Source organism: Lepisosteus platostomus, chromosome 28, assembly GCF_059453375.1.
Source record: "Lepisosteus platostomus isolate fLepPlt1 chromosome 28, fLepPlt1.hap1, whole genome shotgun sequence".
Taxonomy (NCBI): domain Eukaryota; kingdom Metazoa; phylum Chordata; class Actinopteri; order Semionotiformes; family Lepisosteidae; genus Lepisosteus; species Lepisosteus platostomus.
Genome location: NC_142638.1, coordinates 8,078,009 through 8,101,216, shown reverse-complemented (window position 1 = coordinate 8,101,216; position 23,208 = coordinate 8,078,009). Strand labels below are relative to the sequence as shown.

The 23,208-nt window shown below is 45.0% G+C and overlaps 1 protein-coding gene across 17 annotated transcripts in view; it reads right to left on the bottom strand.

Moving 5' to 3' along the window:
• Positions 1-23,208, bottom strand: part of maptb (microtubule-associated protein tau b) — a 59,755-nt gene that overhangs the window by 7,874 nt on the left and 28,673 nt on the right. For 8 of the 17 annotated variants that reach the window (XM_088622794.1, XM_088622795.1, XM_088622796.1 and 5 more), the window contains 8 exons: positions 17,508-17,563; positions 16,563-16,748; positions 14,579-14,717; positions 13,103-13,368; positions 11,690-11,782; positions 5,266-5,347; positions 4,238-4,309; positions 4,015-4,121 (listed from right to left, as the gene is read on the bottom strand). In XM_088622794.1, coding sequence (XP_088478920.1) covers positions 4,015-4,121; positions 4,238-4,309; positions 5,266-5,347; positions 11,690-11,782; positions 13,103-13,368; positions 14,579-14,717; positions 16,563-16,748; positions 17,508-17,563 — 1,001 coding nt within the window. Of the gene's footprint in view, positions 1-1,175; positions 1,324-4,014; positions 4,122-4,237; positions 4,310-5,265; positions 5,348-11,689; positions 11,783-13,102; positions 13,369-14,578; positions 14,718-16,562; positions 16,749-17,507; positions 17,564-19,947; positions 23,191-23,208 lie in introns of those variants that run through there. The other 9 variants (XM_088622799.1, XM_088622805.1, XM_088622811.1 and 6 more) reach the window with 7 other exon arrangements.

Here is a 23,208-nt window from a genome sequence, read left to right as displayed (position 1 = left end):
ATCTTTCATCTCGACACCGTGACACCTCAGCGTGCCCAAAGCTCAGAAGGACTTGTGCACTGGTGGACATCCTTTTCATTGCAAAAAATAACCCCGCACTTCTCACTCATTTCAGCGGGGAGTGGGGGAGTGCGCCATCTGGTGGGAGCAGGGAGAAGCAGCTCGTGGTGCTGCAATAACACAAGTGCAGCCATGTAGCCACTGCCTCTACCCCCCCCAGCAGAGACTGGAACGCAGGGAAGACCAAGTGAACTTGTCAAACCCTGTGCTCAGGAATGGTTCTGTGCTGAAAAAGGAAATGGGAAGAATGTCCTTTTGATCTTCGGCCTCGTGACGTGCTTCTACTGCACTGATACATATTAAACTGACTGTGTGGCAGTAACAGGAGTCCAACAGGGGCAGTGGAAGACCTGAATTGGTATTAAATAAGTGGGTAATCCGAAGATGAAAGAGTCATTAAGGGTTCTAGATCCAGTATCAGAAAAACGGCACAGTCGTAATGCTTCATCTGATCACTGTTTTTACCCAATATCTTTTACAGTCAGATTTTTTTTTTGCAGGAGTTACTTAACACGTTTGCTTAAAAGAATGGTAGTAACAAGGCACGGCTCTGCAAACGCCAAGTTTTATAAAACCTATTCTTGCTTTCACAAAAATAAATCTTTCACGAGTGCCCTCAAAAGAATCTATGGAGATTCTCACCAAGAATCCACCACAGTCTGGAAGGTATGTCCTTTATACAAAATATAAAGGATATACGTCCTGTTATAATAAAAGCATGAACAAAATATACAAAAACATCATATACAGTATATGTTACGGTCAGAATGTAAAACCAGGAATTTCACAGAAATCCCTAAATATTTAACCAGGCTTAAATGCATTTAATAAAATATTTAGGGATTTAGGAATTTAATGAAGTCCCTGGTTTCCCATTCTTACTATAACATATACGTATAACATGAATGAATCCTTTAAAATCCATTAGGAATGTTGGAGAACCCCAGATGTTTTTCTATAAGGAAAGCTTTAGGGTTACTGCAGAACATTCTTAAGAGAATATTTTCTCCACCAAAAATGTGTGGCAAGGGAATTCCTAATGGATTTTTAGAAAAGCATCCTTTGGGTGTCTCTCTCCGAGCGCACGGCATGGAGACGGGCTCAGGGTTACTTACTGGTGTCCTTGGGTTTAATCTGGGGGGTTTCTTCTGGGACAGCAGGCGTGGTAAGGGGTGACTCACAGGTGTTAGTGGGGGCAGGGCTGTGACAATCCCCATTTAGGGAGACTTTGGGACCCTCTGGAATTTCCTTCCCCTTCTCAGTCTACGGATGAAAACCAGGGCGCCGCGCAGAAGCAGCACGTCGCCGTTAAACAAACGGAATGGGATGGGTACAACAACGAAAATCAAACTTAGGAATCAAACAGGATGGAGAAACAGAAACCAAAAGGGAACTTCCTGAGGCCACCAGCTGGATTTCATCCGGGGATAATTCTTAACTGCTTTGTTCAGGCATCCCGTCTGGTTTTAAATTGAAATTCTAAAATATATTTTTTTTAAATCATGTACTTAGCATTTATCTCCAAAGGGGACACAAAAAATTAATACAGCACAGGGAGTATCAAGACTATAGGCCTGAACTCCTGCTGCATCTCATCAGACTAATCATTTCTTACATTTGACAATTTCAGAAAGAGAGAAATCCATATTATGCTGAAAAAGCCCAGATTTGTTAACTAGTACGTCTGAGCAACATTAATGTTTTAAGAAAATATAGACCGAAAACAAAAGAAAAATCTGGCCAAAATGTGTCAGAATTCACCATGAATGATGGGATATACAGCTTTCAAGTAACCATGACCATTTCCCAGCGGTAGAAATCAGCTGTGTTAAGAGACGTCATTCAATGTAAGAAGCAGAAGGCAGAGGATTTGCCAATGTCCTTCTAAAACTGTGAAGCGGTCATGATATCTATCAGGCAGCTGATATCTATCGGTCCTGTTTAGCAGGGCCAATTAATGAGAATGACTCATACTGGTGAGGACCTTAGACTGTGGTGTACTATAACAATAGTAAAGTTAGTAACAATGCTATAGCAGTAATAGTATAGTAGTGATGCTATAACAGTTGTGATAGTACAGTTGTATCACTGGTTCTGATTTCTTCTTTTCTATTGCCTTACTAAGGTCATTTTTTCCCTGTCCTTTGCTCTTTGTGGCCCAGGGGGGTGAGAGACAGAAAGATGAGAGGGGAAGACAGGGCAGTGGGCAGAGGTAGAGAGGGCAGCGGCGCATGCGTGGCACAGCGAGGCAGAGGAGAAGGGGAAAGGAAAGCAGGGAGTCAGGCGATCGCCAGTCTGGATCGCAGAAGGATGGCGGAAACTGGGAGGCATTTGGAAATACTGTTCAAGCTTTTTTTTTTTTCTGAGGGGAGGAGCTTGGAATTGGCATTGGTTGTGTTTTTTTTTTAATTTTATTGATGCGCTCCCAGGCTCGCTCCTGAGACGTCAGGGCCACAGCCCCAGGCCTGTGCTCCGAGAGCAGCCCTCACTCCTTCAGCTACCCAGCTGCTGCTCAGCGGGTTCGGGATCGTACTTTGGAGAATCGAACCCTTGGCTGAGAGGATGGAGTCACCGGAGGGGAGTCTGACTGAGCCGACGACAGCGGGGTGAGTTGTGAACAGCAGGTCTCACCTTGATGAGCAGGGGCGACTACGATCTTAAAACGACTTGGAACAGTGTTCAGAAATGCATCTGAAACCAAGTCCAAACAGGGTCCCAATTTGCTTTTTGTATTGGTCTTGCCTTCGAGGCTCTCTTCTGAACTTTTAATACAGCAGCCAATTGGCTACAGGCAGGCAACCTTCGGCACTAAGAGCTGTTGTCACCGAAACGAAAACTTTCTTGATACTCATCAACCGTCACAGTCGGTTAAAGGAAAATAAAGATTTGGGCTGTGCCCAGATAATGTGCGTTCATGTTCCAGCCCTCACAATCTGCGCGTTTGGGATGCCAGACCACGAAGTACACAAATACAAACATCATTCCTGTTTGCTATTAAATTTAAACGGACAAAAACCAAATTCTTTCCTAACAGTTTGGAAGCTGACAGAAGAACAGCAGCATCTACTCAGAGCACAGGATAAACACAAACTTCTTTGCGGTTACATTTTTACCAAATCCTTCAGCTTTCTTTGGTAGACTGAGGAGACGCTGTACACCCAGAATCTGCATCTAACTAAAGGAACTGACACCATCAAGATGTCCATTTTTAAACAGGATAATAACAGACAACTGTGCTGAGGGATTCCAGAATCACAAGGCTCTCCAGTGGCCTGGGTGTTTTGTATGAGCTTTTCACATACAAACATGCTTCCAGTTTTCCAATACCAGATACCACATGTAGGTACTCTAAAATAAAGATCTCACATTCTGTGGTTAAGAAGATTAAATGCTTCTCAGACACAGGGCTGTAAAACCTAAACCATGGAAACCTTAATTCTGTCTCTTCCTAGTGTCTGCAGTCTAACGAGGAAGATGTGGGATGTTTTATACTTCCATCTTATTGAATAAAAGCTGAAAAGAACAAGGCAGGAACTCTGAGCAAGTTGCAAAAGATGACAGCAGGAATTATTGCAGTAAAGTTTGCAAGGCAAGATTATTCATCAGCTGTGCCAGGAAACCCAGAGACAGGAACTTGGAAGTGGACAGTCAATTGAGGCATCAACACACAGAACCATTACTCAGTGACTTCTCAAAGTAGACATTTTAAAAAGAAAATGTCAATTCTGCAAACTGAGGCGTTGTTCCATTATCAAAGTATTTCAAAGTCTAAGCACTGAAAGTTTCCATACTGTAAGTATGGAAAAGATCATATAAAAACATTAAGGTGATTCACGTAAAACATATACAGGATTCACAGAAAAGCGCAAATAGTGTTGTTCCTGTAAGAACAAAAGGAACGAAATGTATGTTCTAAAACCATCAGAAGCTGCAGTCAGGGCAGAGGGAGTTTACCTTCTTGTTACCACCTCCAGGAACGTGGCCGATGTTGCCCAGAGACCCAATCTTCGACTGGACCTTGAAATCCATTTTCTCCGATTTGATCTCCACATTGCCCCCTCCTGGTGATGGAGGATATTACACACAGTCAATGCAGGTTCACTGGGTATAACAACACCACCCAAGAATAAAGTGCACTGAAAGAATTATGGAGTGCTTAGTGAAAATTTGGCTTAACCCGCTTGGCTGAGGGCTGACCTCCTGGCCAGAGGACGAGGAGGCTGAGACCCCCCTTGCAGAGTGAGGGCAGCTGTAGAGAGGGGAGGGGGGGAGGAGGAGGGATGCAAAGAGACGTATATGAGTGAGAGAAAGGGTTCAGTATTTATAGTGCTTTAATGGAATGGAAGGAAATGACATCAGGAGTGATTTGCTAATTACTGCTAATTACTGAGTGATTGAACTTGGTTGTTGTCATCTCTCCTGTCTTTTGTAACCGTCTTGACAAACCCCTTAAAACAACACTTCACAGAGATACACTCCACACATATCACTGTTCATGACTAGAAAAGAAGCATCTGTTCTGATATTTCAAACATTGTGAGCTACATAGCAAAATATGAAGGTAATCATTATTTCCCAAATGTCTTTTTGCTACAATAATTCAGGAACAAATAATTGATGAGCTCTGGTTGAACATTTGGGATTAACTAACTCTGGTTACTCTGATTAAGAGAAACTTGCCTGAGTGTGAAGGCAGCTGACAAGGTTAAGGACATTTGCTCTGTTAACTGTAATCATTAAAGCTATGTTTGAAATGCTTGATACCTGTTGGAAGAAAAAGAAAACTGCAAACCGCCACATTTTACCATTTTTAAAATAAATTCATTTAGAAATAACTTGAAATTGTTTGCAATATTAACCAGAAAGAAATGTTAAATGCTAAGGGAAGCTCAGAGCAAGATACTTCCTTGATAGGCTGCAAATCAAAAACTTTTTAAGACTTTTTTTTAATCGTTTCTTAGTGGCTTTTTCTTAGTAGGAAAATGCAAATCGTTGCATATAATAAACTGATATGAAAGGCTCCTTTAACATATTTAAAATACTTTACTCTTACAAATTAGAGCTTCCAGGATATAGATCTGTCAGAAAGGAAGTCTATATGGTTAGTTTCTTTGTTCTGTCTGTACCTATAACGTTCCTTGGTCCTGTGTGCATTATTTATCAATGCATCAAAAGTCCCAAGACTCGTCACACAAAAATAAATACCTGGTTTGTGACGAATGTTGTCCTTGGATCCACACTTTGATGTGACGTTGCTCAGGTCAATCTTTTTGTGAACGATTTGGACCTAGTGAAGAGGTAAAGGAAAGGAGGAAGTTGGAAGAGAGCAGAATAAGTTCTCAGAGATAAAGAATCAAACCACATCCCGTGGTTTTCCCTGAGGCATCTCGTTCAGAGCTAGCGGACCACACGTGCACAGGAAGCAGGATTTGTGATCCAGGGTTTCCAGATTAATCGGTGCTCCAGGTGAGGAAAGGGTCCAGATCTCCGTCACCGGGACAAATTTCTTAAAATCAAAAAAGAAAGCTGTAGGGTAGCTTGGCTCTAGACTATTCGAACAATGCAGGCGAGCAGAGCAAAAAAAATGTTTTCCTTCTGGCTCCGTAAATCGAAATGGGATGCTTTGGAAAACAGCTGTGCTCACAGATTCAGCAGATGTCGGGAGAAATCTGACAAAGTCATAACGAAATACCTAATGGCATTCAATTTGTATTGTTTATTGGTGCAGCTACAGGTCTTTCAAAACAGCCGTTAAGCTGACAGAAAACTTTTATTTACTTTTTCCTTCACAAAACATTGCTGAATGCAAGACACAGCTCAAAAAAGACTCTTTAAACAGTTGCTCCATGTTTCACATGATATGTAGCCCTTCTTTGAATGTCAGACAACTGTTTTGTCTGTTATTGTTTTGCATAGCACATTATCTATTACACTGATTTCTAGATTTTTGTTACAACACTACGTATGTAACTATGTAACTCTTACACTCTGCATCTTTTATATCTCTGTCATCGTGCTATGAATAGAAGTCACTAGCTAAACAGCATCATAATCTTCATGAAAGTAAAATTTGGGCCCTTTTTTATTCTGAGTCTTTTAAATATTTAAACAAGTGTTTTGAGACATCTTAGCAATGCTCAAGACCTACATGTCTTGTTTGCTTTTCTGCTTAACCTGGGCATTCCTTGTAACTATGTGCTGGAGCTCACAGGTGCTAAGGTCACCAACTGGGACAGCTTTCAGCAAAATCAATTATGGGTTTCAGGGTCACCCGAAAGTTTCAGCTTTCTTTTCCTTTTGGTCTCCATCACACTCTAGGAAATTTGTCTCTGGGTGCAGAGATTTGTCTCTTACAGTCTTGACCAGTGAAGAAATACGAAGGACTGTGAGTGATCAGTGAGATTAATGAGAACACAATTGGAGGTGACGTTTTAAAAAAATAAAAAATGAAATACCTTTCTGGAGTGAAACGTAAAGATTATCTTGGTAAGTACTGAAATAACAAAAACGATAGATTATATAACAAAAGATGAAATGAAAACAACATCAGGCTATCACAAAATAAATCACACACCTCTAAAATCCCACTAAGAGGGTTGTGGGTTCAAGATCCCATATTTGACACTGATGAATAGATTGAAGGGATATCCCACCTCAGTCTAATTCTACAGAACCTAAGTAACTCTGATCTGATGAGTTTCATGTACATACTTTACTATTTGTATTGTGGTCTAAAATTATTTTCTTACTTTTGAGAGCCTCAAGGAAGTCTCATTCCTGTCTGGTGCAAGTCCACCATGTTTAAGACATCTGAGCACTAAAGAAATTCAGCTATTAAATATCAAGTCAACACATCATATCTGTTTTACATAGTAACAGTTATGTCATTTTTGAGATTACGTCAAGTTTGAGATTAACGTATCTCTTCTGCGAACTAAATAAGCCTTAAAACCTAAATATGACTATTTTCCTCCTAACAAAAAATTAGGATTTTCCAGCAAAGACAGTGAGGAGAACATATAAGGTCTTGCTATGATAATAAATAGCTACAGAAACAGACTCCCATTTATTAGCAGCAAATCTGAATGCTCCCTTAATTATGAAAAATGGCTTGAGGGAAAAGTGCAAATTCAGATTATTTTAGTCAATCACTTTGAAAAAAGGTGTTAGACTTTTTTGCTTTAGCTTTACTTCAAATAAAGTTATTAAATGTATTAACACATATAAAGAGGTGACATCGCATCTCATCGTAATTTATTTGTGTGGCAACAGCTTGGTAACAGATATATTCAAGATCACTATTTCAAGAAAAGTTACAAACAAGAGAAGCTTTAACAGCCCGTCCGTTCGGCCCGTTATAGAAGCCAGGGTATCGGCTTCAGCAACATGGTTGGGCAGCCTGTTCCAGACTCCCTTGAAAATGCAAGAGTCGAACCTGCAACACCAGGAGTATGCAGGTCCCAAAAACAGTGACTGGCCACCCTGACCAGACATGTTTTTGAGTCTTGAAAGCAGGTCAGCCTAGGAGCAGATACAGACTCTTTGAACGCATTCACAGACACAGCAGCCGAGCTGCTGCCAGACAAGCCTGTCAAGAACACTCATGCTAAACGAGCCTTTGAGTGCTGAAGTGACAGCCATCAGCCCATATCCCACAATTCAGCAGGGCCACAGCTCGGTGTATCATTACGGATCAGTCTGAAACCCTCTACTGATCCAGCTGACGCAGACACTAAACCTGAGCCAAAATCCATACCAACTGTACTCTACAGTCTTCATCCATTAGACCTGTTTTACATGCACATCTCTGATAAGCATCCTAAAAAGCAGCCAGTTAATGCAATGCAATATCCCTGTCATATTGGTATATTGAACCAGAATGAAAAATAAATCTCAAACACTAAACCACATCCTGTAAAAGGTACTGGTGCCCATCCACATGTTTGTAGTTGCTTTTTTGTTCAAACACATGCATCCTTGTTTTAGCAGAGGTGTGATTTTGATAGGAAAAACTCTCCTATGAAGCATTTCCCATACAAGTATACCCTGTACTCATATTCACACCACTGGGCACTTTAAATTGTGACTTTTAAGTTTCCCTCTTAAGACGATCTCAGTCTCCTCCCTATTTCCTACAAAACCTTCTACCATGCTTAAATATTCTTTCTTACTTTTTATCACCAAGATTCTACTAGGACACCAGGCATCAAAGGCATCCAAAAATCTTCTAAACTTAAACTTAATTTTGGCAAATTGCTTTTGTGAACATACTTAGAAAATGCCAGGTTAAGAACTACCTGCTCACCCATTTGCAATCAGTGGTGAGGATACTGTGTCTGATCTCATTTTTTAATTTTACCTTTATGCACAATCCTGTTAAATCAATTTCTAGAGCATTTACATTTCCAAAAGAAATTTCCCTAAACTCAGGTATAGCACCAATGTGTGCACGTTCATAGCCATGAACTTACTGAGTGTCCCAGCACTAACACTGCCTGGCTGGCCCTATTTTTTAGAGCTACATGCAGCTTGAAAATTCTGTGGTGAAAATGACAGTCAGCCAGCAGAACTGAGAGGCTCTTCTGCATTTCCTCCTCAAGCTGTGCCAGGGAGTGCAGTTTGTTTTCCCATCGCTGGAATACACCTGCGGATCCTGGACACGTCCTTAGCCATAAAATAAGGTTGTGGCACGCACATGCCCTCTGATGTTGAGGAAATCTCAAACCAGCAAATGTGGAAATGTGTCATGTCCTCCAAGGGGGACCACAACAGTCACTGGTTGCGATTGCAATGAACTGTGCACCAGTGACTCCCAGGCCTTCCTGTGGTGATGCCAGAGCTGCGCATATGCCCAGCTGATCTGCAGATTCACCAGTCTGCTCCTCGGAACTAGTTGGCAATACCTCCATGTAACAACACACTCGGTTCTTACCAGAGAACATTAGCACAGCAAGAAGAGCCAAGAGAGATTTGGTCTCCCTCTGTAGGACAGATCCGAAAGCAATTCCTTCGTTTGCAGCAACATGATCACATCCCTATTATGCTGCTGAATGTTTTGCTGCCACACACTTCAAATGCATTAGTTGTTCTCTAAGCAACTCACAATGGAGTGTCAATCACAGGAATATCACCATGGTGGGGGGGGACAGAAATGGCAGGAGGACAACATATCAAGGATCAGGGCTCAGGCAGAGAGAGTTACCAGGACACACAGCAGCCACTGCCTCTCAAAGTGCAGAGCAGGAAGGGAAGCGTGTCTCGTGCCAGCCATAGTAACTCAGTATGGAGACCCCACGTTATCACGTTACTGAAGCATGTCAGTGGAGACACGCACACAATAAAAATGAGTTTACTCTACTCTACGCATTTTCCCCATCAGTGATGCCATGCAGGATAAGGAGGCCCTTCATTGCTAGGAACAGAATTTTAGGAGCTGTTAACAGGACAAGTCAGCAATTGTGAAGTTTAACACTCAGGTTGTGGTAGTAAAGATTATATCAAACCAAACAGACGGGCAGAAACGCAGTTGTCAGGGACAGAACAGTCAGGATTGACAGACGCCAATTTCTGCCAAGTAGGTGGTGTCATGCAATAGGGTCTTGGTCCCATACAGGCTTGAGAACAAGAGGACAGACGGTCTGTTTTCTCTGTCTTATTGCAAAACAAATGTGTCCTGTTGCCGGGGATGCAGAATTAAAGCATTCAAGAACATCAATCTTGTCTATATTACATTTTGATACCAATTCTTAGCACCTGACGTTGCTTGTTCCAGTCAGATGCAATCAGTGGATTAAGATGTACTCCTTGTGTAAACTGCACATCTGAGGAATTATGCAGCTCACCAGATCCAACCCCTGATCAATCTTTGCTTCAGCACATCCGGAGTGGATGGTAGTGCTTTCTGGCTCTGGACGCCTCATTTACATCTTTCCGTTGGCAACAGGGAAGCATCAGGTATCACCAAGATGCTTACGGCCTCATGTTGAACTGCTCATGACTGTCAAAGCATGCCAAGCAGTTCTTGTGCTGGAGACTGATGCTGGTGAGGAAGGGCCACCAGATTTCCTTCCGCTTGTGCAAACGTGTGGCAGGGGCTGTGTGTTCATGCCACACGACCAGATCTTTTCTTTATCTGGGATGTATTTAAGAAGCATCCAGGCAGCACAGACCAGCAAAGCCTGTGCTCAAAGAACAGGCTGGTTCAGCTCAGGGCAAGCTTCGATAAAACAGATCCTTAAGCTACAGTTCCCAACTGATTGCGAACTACCAGGGCAGTGTGACACCTGGGCTACCCAGGGCTTCCTCAGCTCACTGCTCAACACAGAGCCGCATGGCCTCAGTTTCTCTGTGGGAGGACTGAGTCCTGCACTTAACGCAATGGCGTTTTGGTAGCACGTACCTCCAGATGCACGTTAGCACCTCCTCACTGGCCCAACAGGTTCAGTGGGAAGTATCACAAGGAGATAACTCCAGGCACCTCCTCCACATTTTGAATAAAAAAAATAACTCGCAGGAAACTGAACACGTCTAGGCGGTTATGGATGGATTTAGGACCAGCCTGACAAGAGCAATGAATCAATGAATCTCACTGTGAGATTTGCTCAGGGGATGAAGTTGGAGACACATTGCCATTAATTGATTTAATCACATGGAACCACCCTTAAGCTTTTTTTCTGTATGTGGCAACATCAGGAGGAATTAGCCAGGAGTCCTAGCAGGAGTGGTAGAGTGTTCTTTGAATGCTTTAATGACAGCAAATCATCTGATCTGTGGGGTGGACTTGTAGCCATGGCCAAAGTCTTAAGGACGCAACTCAAAAAAAGAAACACTTATTGACATGAAATGTTCTTGTCTGCCAAGTGATACCTCTGTTGGTCTGGTTAATGTCTCACACGACCGTAGCTGCTTAAAAATAAAGTGAGTGACATCACTCAGAATACTTAATTTATTTGCAGCGTAGGTCAGAATTTCTAAAAGGCTTAGTGATTGAAAATTAAAACCCACGTCCTTCGAGTGGGGTTTCCACAGGGTAGAATAAACGGGCCTCCGGATAATGAAGCAGGTGTCATTAATTATGATGACGGAAATTCCGTAATCATAATGATAACATTTTAAAAAATCACCCTAATACTAAAAATAACTTTTTATCACCTTTCAGACGCAACAAAGTTCTTTCAAATGAAAACCCAGTTTTCTGCAAAGAAGAGGTATACTTTTTACATAACTGATACATTTTAAATAATGTACTGTATGTGAAACAAAATAAGAGATACGCATCACCCCATCTTCTGAAGCCCTGGTTTCTCCAAGGAAAAAAAAGGTTTTAAACTAAATTACTGATTCTGTCCCAGAGTATTTAGTCCAGGAATCCAGGACAGGCTCCAACAGATGCCGTAAATGATCTCATGTCTCTACTCTCTAAAGGCTAAAACATGGAGGCCAGAAGATAGACTCTTGACAGGAGCTTGTTTCTCTCGGCTTCTCCTGCGTCAGCTCCTCCAGGGTCCAGCTGAGGACCAGACTGTTCACAATTGGAAATATTGTCCTTAAAGTTTTGGCCAGAGCTACAGGATGATCTTAACTGTAGGAAGACTCACACCCAAACACTGTTCATCCCTGAGTTACTCACAGTGCCCCCTCCTGGGATATGCTTGATATTGTCTTTGGAGCCACACCTAGACTGAACACTAGTAAGGTCCATCTTCTTATTAATAATTTGTACCTGGAAGAGGCAGGGGGAGAGAGCATTATGCTTCAAGTGGCCCAGTGCAGTCAGTACTTAAGGGATGCTGAAGACAAGGGTGGGTTCAGGGCTGTAAACCTACAGAAGGATTTGGACCTGTACTGTAAATAACTGTTCTGAAGGGATCAATACTTTTTCACTCCTCAGCCTGAAAGCAGCCCTTTGCTCACTTTTCAGGTGCCATGGAGATAGCTAAGTTTCAAACTACCCATGACTCCAGACCCTATGGACGATAAGGCGTACTCCTGCTGCGCCTCACAGCCCTGGAATTCTATCTCTAAGGTTATCAGAGAGTCATCTTCCCTGAGCTCTTTCCAATCCAGGCTCAAAACCTTCTTCTTTAGAAGGGCTTTTGTTTAACTGGTTCTGTGTCGGCCTCTTTGCTTTTCTACTGTATTCCAAACCCTCATTGTAATTGTGTAATTCTACAGGCTCCTCTCACTGAGTGCTTTTTTTCTTTACTGTAAAGTAAAGAAGTCACTTTTAAAGGCGCTCTAGGAAATCAGAGCTTTATTATCATTTTTATTATAGACGCACCTGTCACAGAAGCCCGGAAGTGTGCATGTGTGTGTATTTCTCTCCCGTGAGTCAGCACGAGCAGTTCGGAAGAAACAAAGCCTTCAAACCAAACAACGGTGGGTTGCAGGGGGGGGGAGGAATATCACTGGCAAAAGAAAAACTAACTACGAATTCGAAAGCAAATTGAATTCTTTGTCTCCTGTATATCTAATTCTCAGAAAGTACTAACCGTCTTAAAATGAGGTCTTTTTCACTTGCCAATGAAATACGTGTGCACTTATGCGCTCTGTACAGCCCCGCCTTCAAGCTCTTGTGTGCTCAGACAATGGGGAAGCAGTAGGGCGGTGTGGAGACTCTGTGGCTCAGGATCTGAGCCTGTGGCTGGAGGGTTGCCGGTTCGTATCCCGCGGCCGGCAGAGGAATCCTACTCCGTTGGGCCCCTGAGCAAGGCCCTTAACCCCAACTGCTCCAGGGCTGCCGTATAAAAGGGTGTACTCTGACCCCAAGCTCCTCTCCCTGTCTGTGTGTCTTGTGGAGAGCAAGTTGGGGTATGCGAAAAGACAAATTCCTCATACAAGAAGTTGTATATGGCCAATAAAGTGATCTTATCTTATCTATCTTCCTGTTCAACTTCCTGGAATTTTGAATGCACATTCAGAGTCTAGGGGGAACACAAGCTGACGCAGTGGCTTGGCACTGCATTGAGACCACCCCACCTACCCACCCATGGTGCACTGGAGCCCCAGGGCCCCCCTCACACATCTCGAAGCTGAGCCTCACCTTTCCGCCTCCAGGCATGTGCTTGATGTTGTCGATCGAGCCGATCTTGGACCTCACGTTCTTGAGGTCGGGCATCGGGGCCAGCGGGACAGGCGCGCGGTTCTTGACGGAGGCCGGGGACTTGGGCGGAGTGCGCACCACCGCCACCTTCTTCGCCTCTTTGGCGGCGGACGCGGACGCCTGGCCCGGCGTGTGGGAGCGGCTGCCGGGGGATTTGGGGGTGCTGGGACTGCTGTAGCCACTGCGCTCGGGGGTCTTCGGGGATTCTGCTCGGGGGGGGAAGAGCGAGAAACAACATCAGGATCGATCATTCTCCTGCAAAAAGTCACGGGACCGGACGGTCCCTGGTTTCTTCTCTGGTCCGGTTTTGAAGCTGCTTTGTCACACAGGGACAAATATCACACACACCCCGAGTCATTCTGTTGTGAGGAATTGCAATGAAGAGCATTCCGTTTGCAACTAATTTTGTAAACGGGACAAGACCATTCCAGCGTATATACGTCAAAGTGAAACTGGCAATCTTTGTGCAAAATTCTTTACGACGGTGAAGTTTCTTTTCTTTTTAGTGAATAATGCCAGCAGGCGTAGCACCCTGCAACTCATTGCTGGCAGCCCGCTGAAGCTCAGCAGGTCTGAGCCTGGAGGGGAGACCTCCTGGGAAAAACTAAGGTTGCTGCTGGAAGAGGTGTTAGTGGGGCCAGCAGGGGACGCTCACCCTGCGGTCTGTGTGGGTCCTAATGCCCCAGTGTAGTGAGGGGGACACTAGACTGTAAACAGGCGCCATCCTTCAGATGAGATGTAAAACCGAGGTCCTGACTCTCTGTGGTCATTAAAAATCCCAGGGTGTTTCTCAAAAAGAGTAGGGGTGTCCTGGCCAAATTTCTCATTGGTCTTTACCAATCATGGCCTCCTAATAATCCCCATCTCTGAACTGGCTTCATCACTGTTCTCCTCCCCACTGATACCTGGTACTGGGGAGAGTACTGGTTCATCATCCAGGTGGGGCTGCACACTGGTGGTGGTGGAGGGGATCCCCATTACCTGTAAACCGCTTTGAGTGGAGTGTCCAGAAAAGCGCTATATAAGTGTTAGCAATTATTATTATTTTAGTTTTTAGTGGAGTATGGATTTACAGATGAAGTCAACTGGATTGGCCTTCTTTGTATGCGCTGCATCAGCATTTACACCTTTGCAATGAATCTTGACATGGACAACACCTTTCGGCCAAGATCTGAACCAAGAGCTGTAGTGGCAGTATAACAGCCTGGTTTTCCAGCAGAGAAAGGCACTTAATCCTTCACCTCATTCCTTAATATACCCCCCAAAGACTGCACTCACTCCACCACATCCATCATCTCCTATTTCATCTGCTGCTCCTCTTGCAATCAGACGGACGCTCAGAGTGGTAACCGTATCCTGAAATAATCATCCATTATTTTCTATCGATTGGGGAGTGTTGTTGCAGTATGAGCTCACCAGAAGAAGCTGCAGGCATGCCTGCCAGGGCTCCAGAAGTGGGGGTTTTCGCTGGGATTTTGGACCCGGGAGCCTGAGATCTAGCGCCCCCTGCAGCCTTGGAGGCCGGGCTCCTCACTGCACCCTTTGCTTCGGCACCCTGTCACCAACAGGAAACAGCGTCATTGCTGGCATCTCGCCTTGCAACCAGACAACACGCATGCTGTTGGCAGTTCCACTTGCAAGCGGTTCAGGTACCATGTTTAAGCATTTATAAACATGTATGGCATTTATGAAACAAGGAAACCGGGAGATACACAAAGAGACAAAGGTATTTCTATTGTTATTGTTGTATTGTTGTAATTATAATTGTGTCCTATCTTGTGAAATCTTCTTAATTATTGTTGTAGTCTTCTTATTTATTGTTATTGTCATCCTGTAAAGCGCTTTGAGAAGCCACCTTTAAAGGCGCTATATAAAATAAAGTTTATTATTATATTATTATTATTATTTTTTACTCCAGTCAGAACTAGGCAATGAGGCAGTGATGGGATTTAATTCCGCACAGATATTGTGGAAGAATTAGAATGTGGCCACATGCCAAAGTCTTAAGCAAAGACATTAACATGTAAGTGCAATGCCGTGGCCAAACACCCAGCTTAGGGAACTTTCAATTTGTGGGTTAGTTTCTACGGAAGCTTATTAACGCAAGGGAGAAAAATAAATGCGTTTATACGAGATAGTATTGCGTTTATACAAGGAAAGTATCTCGTTTCTACGACAAAATCATTGCGTTTATATGAGAAATGCATCTCGTTTACACGCACACTAAACGAAATACTGTATCGCATATGGCCGCCTTTGGAGGTTGTGGGAGCGGTCTTACCAGCGTGGTGAATAGCAGGGACCGCAGCTGGTGGACTGAAGGGAGATTTCCCTTTAGCTCAACTGGCTGGGTCCCTGTTGAGTGACGCCAGAGGCCCGGGTTCGAATCCCCAGCGGTGGGGGGCCGACCTGAGGCGGCAGCGGCGAGGGCGCATACCCACAGAACCCCAGAGCGCTACAATACCATCCCATACAAACGAGATGATTTTTGTTCTCCGTGGCGCTAATAAACTTCCGTAGATTCCCCCCGGAGGCTGAGCTGAGAGCTCCTGCACGTGCAAGGTGCCTTCCTCACTCAACAAAGCTCCCTCTCCTGGGAGTGGACCCCCTTTAAAACAAAAAGGCCTCGAACGTGTTCAAAACCGCCGGGGTCCCCCGAAATGAATGAAGGGCGTGGCAGCCGAAACAAATCTGACTGGGGTGTCCCGTTTACGAGAAAAACGGCAACAACGAAATAATAAGGTAGCGAATTCGCCGCTCCCACCCCAGTTCGTCCCCCATCGCATGGGCTCGAACCTGGGTCTCCGGCATCACCTGACAGGGGTATTGCCGGCTGAGCCAAAGACCTTCCTCAACCAGCCGGCTGACCTCCCTGTTACGCGCAGGGGCGTATTCGTTACACTTATAACCCCGGTGGTGCATATGCACTGGCAGTTCTCCCCCCCCAGGCAGGGGTGAACGATCACTGGCGTGTTGCACTCCGGCACTCGGACCCCGGGATCCCCATTACCTGTAAACTGCTTTGAGTGGAGTGTCCAGAAAAGTGCTATAGAAGTGTTAGCAATTATTATTATTTTAGTTTTTAGTGGAGTATGGATTTACAGATGAAGTCAACTGGATTGGCAAAGAGAAGCCAAAGAGCGGAGACTCCGATAGGCAGGAGACGCGACACAGATATCAAGGCACGGATTCGGCCGCACAGCGCCAGAGCACGTCTGTTTGTCTGTTTGTCCTGGGCTTGATTTCACGGGGGAGAGGAAGAAGAGAAGGCGGGCGAGGGGATAGGGTCACTACTGGGTTGCGGAGGGGAAGCGGCAGCAGGTGAAGGAAAAGGACAGCGACGCACTGACGGCAGACGACTGCCTTGCTCTCCCAGTTGATGCTCTCCTGGCGTACTCACCCGCGGCTTGGCTTCGCGGGGTCCTGCCCCGGGCTTACTGGTCACCGAGCCGAGTCTGCTAGCGGGGGAGGCCGCAGTGGAGGACGTCGGGCCGGGAGCGTTTTTTTTCGGGGGGGCGGTGGTGACTGAGGAGGGTCGTTTTGGGGTGGAAGTGGGTCTAACTTTGGTGGCAGATGTTTGGGGGGTCTTTGCATTGAAAGAAAAAGCAAAAAAAAAATGTAACAAAAAAAACAAAACAAAGCAGCAAAAACATAAAGCCAACGACAGGTGGATGACAAGTCAAAGAAACGCTTCTGCGCTTCTATATGAAACTGAAAAAGTGGATGAGAACTCAGCAAGGCTGGTATAGGAAGTTGCCTGTCACGCACTGAAAAGGTCAGAATGAGGACTGAGTCTGGAGAATTGTGCAGGCAGGAGGCCGTAATCGTGCCTGTTTTGATACTGGATTATCATCTCTTCCCGAGTTATGCCTGCCAACAATTTCAAATACCATCCCTGCAAAAATAAAACCATGCACTGTGAAATTAAAATTGGCAAAACGGCAGAAATCAAATGGTTTTTGAAGCAAATGTAGTCAGAAAGAAATGCCGGCAATAAGGATGAGTGGACTGTGTCATAAATAATGTCCCCTGCTCACTATTCTCAGTTATCCATCTAGTACCATCCTACTGGGTCCAGTAATGTGATAGAAATTTGGTGCACAAAAGTCGTAAGGTGTGAAAGCTGACAACACAGGGACTTCTGCTTCATGTCTCTGTACAGTTTAGCAAGCTGTTAGGAGTAGAAAATCAGAACGAAAAACTGTCCCGTTTGGACCTCTTTAAGTCTTTTAGTTGAAACGGGAAAGAACCACGCTCAGGAGATGAAGATACCCACGCAAGACGGACACGTCTCTCAAGAGCTCACTCCTCTCACTTCAGACAGAGGCTCAGCCAGGTCACCTACCTTCACTTTTACATCAGCAGGAGTGTGTTCTTTTTCAGCTTCAGCCTTTGCTTTAGCTGGGGAGGAAAGCACAGCAGGAGAGTTAATTCTTCACTTGGAATAAACGCACAGATCACCTCCAGGTAGAAATGCTTGGCGCCCATAAAACACGGCGCTTTATCACAGCTAAGCCTTTATCACTTGTGCGGCTTTCTCAACAGTCCAGCCAGCTGTGCTAAGGAAGTTGTTAATCACTGAAATTCAAGAGCAGTTTAGGAACAGTCCTATTATTAAAAAGGTGTCTTTTTTTTTGAAAGTGCGTCAGTCTGTGCACTGATAAAAAGGTCCATAATACAGCTCTAGTGGGAATCGTTCAGAACCGAATAACAGCAATTACTGCTTCACAGCATGACTGTCTGGCTGTTATTTAAGCTGTCAGCTGAAAATTAATCAGAGACTTGATCTCCCAGACCTAAATTCTTCCAGGTTCAATCTCCATGTTTGTTTACGAAAGTCACTAACAAGCTTGTAAAGCAGATGTTGATCTTTACTGTATATTGTACTGTATGGTACTGAGTTCACTGTATGTATTCGCTCTATTTGAAAGAACAAATGTGAACCGAAAACACAATCTTGGGAATCATTCTTGAAGAGCACAGCTTTGGAGTAGCACGTCACTGAAAATGTTGAAAGAATAAATATTCTCTTATATTACAAGACCTAACAGCTGAGGTTTTAAACCAAGGGTCAAAGTCTTTGGACTATAATATTTAATAGTTCAGGTGGGGAGCTGCATCAGCATGCGTAGGCTGCAAAGGAACAAGTAACAGGTTTATTCCAGGCTGAAAAGAGAAGAAAGAAAACACAACGTTTCGGTCGGGGAACACCTTCAGGTGTGACTGGGAACACCACACCTGAAGAAGACTCCACGGCCGAAACGTTGTGTTTTCTTTCTTCTCTTTTCAGCATGGAATAAACCTGTTACTTGTTCCTATAATATTTAATGCTTATTATTTTCACTCAAGTATGTGCCGGCAATCTGTGATCACAGCACTCAGTATTCTGGGAATACTGGCCCAGCCGCTGTAGTAACTGGCCACTAGCCAGTGCACTAACACTCAGTCCTTGTGTTTAGAGTTCATAACAGCTTCAAATTAAGACAAAGCACAATCTCCTGTTCCTGTATCTAGGTTTAAGAAGATGGGAATCTATATCATCTGAGCAGCAAAATGAAGTTTTACATTTCAAAGTCGTTGTTTTTACAAAATGCAGCATAAAAGCTAAACCAGTTTTTACTTGCCCAGAGGGGATATTAATAATAACGGAAATCAGGGCACTATTTCTCAGCACAGGAGCATAAAATGTGTTTTTCCGCCCTTATTTTTCAGCAGTGTAATAAATAGGCTATACAGCAGGTTAGCCGCAGGTGTACACACACGGGGAAAAACTGGTTCTGAGCTGTTGTGCAAAGCCATGCTGTGAATATTACAGCTGTTGGGGAATTCCATATTAACACAGCTCGCGTTTTTGCTGCCGTGCTCGGCTTGGAATTCAAATCAGTTTCAGACATTTTAGAAACAATACAATTAGTGGCGGATTAACGAACAGGCTGGCAAAGGCTGTAGCCTAGGGGCCCAGATTGATCAGAGGCCCCTGACTGTCTAGAATTATTGTTATTGTAATTAATACGACCGACATACAGGTTGTACGTGCCGGCTGCTGCGCGGTGACGTCACCGACCTCCCCTGCGCATAACAGGGATATCGGAACCCGAATTTGTGACGTTATTATTAATTTTGTAGCGGACATGATTTAAAAACGTTAAATAATTAAAGAATCGATGACAGGTTAGATGCAATGGGTTTGCAGTTCAAATTTATTTCGGCGGAGTTTATATCGCGGTTGTGTCTCTCAGTGGGGTCTCCTCTGGTGCACGTTTACGGAGCTGGTAGTGACGCGCCTGACTCACACCTGCGGGTCGGGATAAAAAAAAGCCGACCTGCACCATCACTAGTGGCTAGCGTCAAAATGGGTGATAGAAAATATGACAGTGTGGCGCAAAAACGAAAAGCACAGCATTTAAAAGAGCAGCGTGAGTCGGATCTACTTAAAAACATCCCCACACTGGTTATCTCAAGTCTGCTGGATCGTCATCCACTCAGCTTGAGTCAGACCCCGAGTTTACGGCTGCCCAAGTAGTATCTATCAAGACTGAATCACCTGGCCCTGATGCCCATAGGAAGGTTAGAAAACCTTCTCAAGGTAAGAAGATGCTTTTTTTTTTGCATTGCTGTTTGGTCCGTTGCCTGCATCTTTCGTATCTAATCGTAGACGCCGTGTATTGACCGATCTGGGTCTATTGGCTGCAGTGGACTGGCGTGAGTTGGGAGTGTCCCGTGATTGTTGGTGCTGTTCTGGAAATGCGCTCGCCCAGGGTGCTCACTGGCCTCTGCTGTGTCGATCTTGATTTCTGTTGTCAGCAACAGATTGGCTTGGAATCCGATTAATTGGTTGCATTGCTGTATTACATTACAGGCTATAGGAGTGTGTGTGTTCCCTAAGTGTGCCGCGTCATATTCCGTTTGAATCGCCGGTAGCAACCTCTAACTAGGAACGCGTCACTGAATTATTACAGTATTTTAACTCGCTTTTTTCTTGTAATGGGATGGGTAGGAGGGGAATACACAACCTGTAGCCTAGGGGCCTCTGATCACCTTAATCCGCCCCATTTGGCGATTGCAATTTTCAATTTATTTCCTATGTAAAAATACACGTCTGGGAAAATGAAACACCAGCTGTCTTGTTGCTGGTGTCGCCAGTCAAAAATGTACCGTGTTTGTGCTTTATTCGGTCATTTCCCCAGTGTTGTTGCAGTTGAGGCAGATAACACTTAAATTCCAGAAGACAGATTGTTCTCATATTTCTTTCACATTCTAAAGAAGTCTTGAAATGCATGCCTGCACGAGACTTGAGTCACTTAACCTCTTTAAAAGGCAAAAGCACTGACTGACAGGTATTCCAAACAAGAGCCTGAATAAAACTATCCTATTTTTTGTTCTGCTATCAGTTCACTCCCTAAAAGTGGTCTGTGTACAGCTGATAAGGGGAACAGTTAAAATTAAAAGTCACTGGCGCATGTATTATCAGAAGACATTTGCTGTTGGACACAGCAGACTAATAAGGAATCGGAATTTAAGTTTTTGACATTCAAACCCCTAATGAAATAAACAGGAATACTTTAAATTGCAAATGATTTTAATCTAAAAAGAATCAGGCGTACATAATAAAAATGTCTGTACAGAACGATGTTTAATTTTCTATCTCGGATGAATAAATACTCGTGGTGTGAAAAAGCAGGAAATTATTTTTTTCTAAGAGCCCAACATAATGAAGAACATATTCTGTATGTTTAACACGATATAATTGCTCAAGAAGTAAGATTTGTTCATCTGACTTCAAAAGCTTTTAAACGTGTAGATTTAGATATGGGACAATAGTTTTCACAGTAGGCTAGAGGTATCTCTAATGCTTTGTTCATCTGAATGACATTATAAATTGTGTCCAAATCAGAGGTGTCCAATTCAGGCTTAACTGGGCCACTGAACAGCTTCTCCCAGCTCTTCAGATGCTGCTGCTTTAAAAAGAGAGCTTTAAAACCTGCAGACACACCAGCCCTGCAGAAGACACCCCTGATCTAAGATATTGCAGTGAAACATGTCAGGACTACATCCTAGACAGTACGCCAGCCCTTTGCAGGGTACTCAGTCACATAGAAGCACAATTTACAAGACCTAGCTGAACCTATCCAGCATGTCTTTATAAGGTGGAAGGAAACTGGAGTGTCTGGAGAATACCCACAGAGGAAGAACATGCAAACTCCACACAGAAAGTACCCCCATCCCAGAATCGAACCCCGGACCCCAAGAAACTGTGAGGCAGCTGCGCGCGCTGCCATTCCACCATGCTGCACCAAGAACCTCTCCTTCAGTTCCAAAACTCGAAGTAAAAAAGGTTTGTGGGAGGAAAGGTGAAGCAAAACACTGAATGGAAAACTCATCCATGCCTGCAGCAATGTATATCCAGCAATGGTAACCGTGGATATCTACAAATCAAAACCATTCTCATAACCTGCACAGCTTTCACAGAAATCACTTGTATTAGGAAAGGTACTGCAGTCATGCCATGCGATTTCAGGGAGAACTAGTGACTTATTTAAAGGCCAGCATGATGGAGGCGATGTGGAATGGTTAGAGACAGGCACAGAGACATGCACGCAGCCCCTGTGACGTAACAGCCCAGGAAACGTTTAACAACAAGACAGGGCACTTCACCGAAAACCCAAGGACAGGACAGCCAAAGACCGGGAGAGAGAGAGAGAAAGAGAGCGCAAGAGAGGGACAGGAAGAGAAAACCAGTCGCCACAAGCTGGAGTTTTTTTTTTTTCTTCTTCTAAACCAGACAGATTCATTCGCAGATGGGCTTCAGAAAGGGGTGCAGCCTTAGCTGAGCTTGGTCGCTTTTCAAAAACGATCTGTGAGACAGAGCTGGGGGCGGGGAGGGGGGAGGGAGTTTAAAACGATTAAAAACAGACCTTTTCCGTGTGCGACTGGAGCACGTGTTTGTCTTGGCGGGGCAGCGTCTTTCGGGCCCGTTCTTTGAAATTTGGCTGCGGTCCTGGGTGAGGAGGCCACCCCTGCTTCTGCGGGAGCCTTAGAGGAAGAAGGGGAGGCAGACCGCTGGTTGTCTCGGGGGTCTCCAGCTTCCATTTTGGGGGCGACCCCCTGGGCTTCAGGCTCTTCTGACACCACGGAGGTCGCGTCGGACGTCGCCGAGCTGGGGGGCTGCGCCAACTGAGCAGCCTGCACGGTGTCAATGAGGTCTTCATCCGTAGGCGCCGTATAATCAGTGGGGGCCACACCAGAGTCGCTTTCCTCGGCGAATTCCGGCTCGGTGTCTTCCCTACCGGTTTCTGCTGGAGGTGTGCCTTCCGTATTTGAGGTTGGAAAATCCCAGAAGCCGCCCGCTTCTTCCAGCTCGGACTGTCGGCGGCTCCCCGAAACGGCCTTTCTCTCGCTCGTTTCCACGTACGGGGAGATGGGGGATCCCGGAGAGGCGGCAGGGCTCGCTTCTCCCTTCCACAACGGCTCAACCCCGTTTTCCTGTCCAGGGCTGCCGAAAGCCAAGCCGTCTGGACCCGCCGGGCCATGGGGCTCAGCGTAATCGAAAGAAAGGACCCGTCTCCTCTCTTCCTCGGAGGGAAGGGGGAAATCTGGAGAAGACTCCGCCTGCTGTTGATCGTCGCCTGGCAAATCCTGCTCTCCATAGACTGTGGCCTCTTCTGCTGCCCTGAAACCACGGTCTGGAAGCTGTTCTCCAGCGTAGACGAACCCATCTCCCCTTCCTTCTTCCCGGGTGAGCTCGGCTGTCATGACGTTGGGCTCCCCAGACTCCGAGACCTGAGGATCTCTTTCCTCTTCGGACCCTGACAGGCTGCGGCCTGCCGAGATGTCACCAGAAGGACTTTCTTCCGGCTCGCTTTCGCGCCGTTCGGCTGCGTCAGGAGAGAGGAGCAGGGGTCTGCCTTCGGGGTGCCGGACAGGGCCAGAGGGGCTCAAAGGCTGATCTCCCTGCACCCCCTCTTCCTCGGCGAAGCCCCAGCTAGCGCCCTTCGAGCTGGGCCGACCAGCTCCGGCTGTGAAATCCTCTGGTTGTTGAAAAGTAG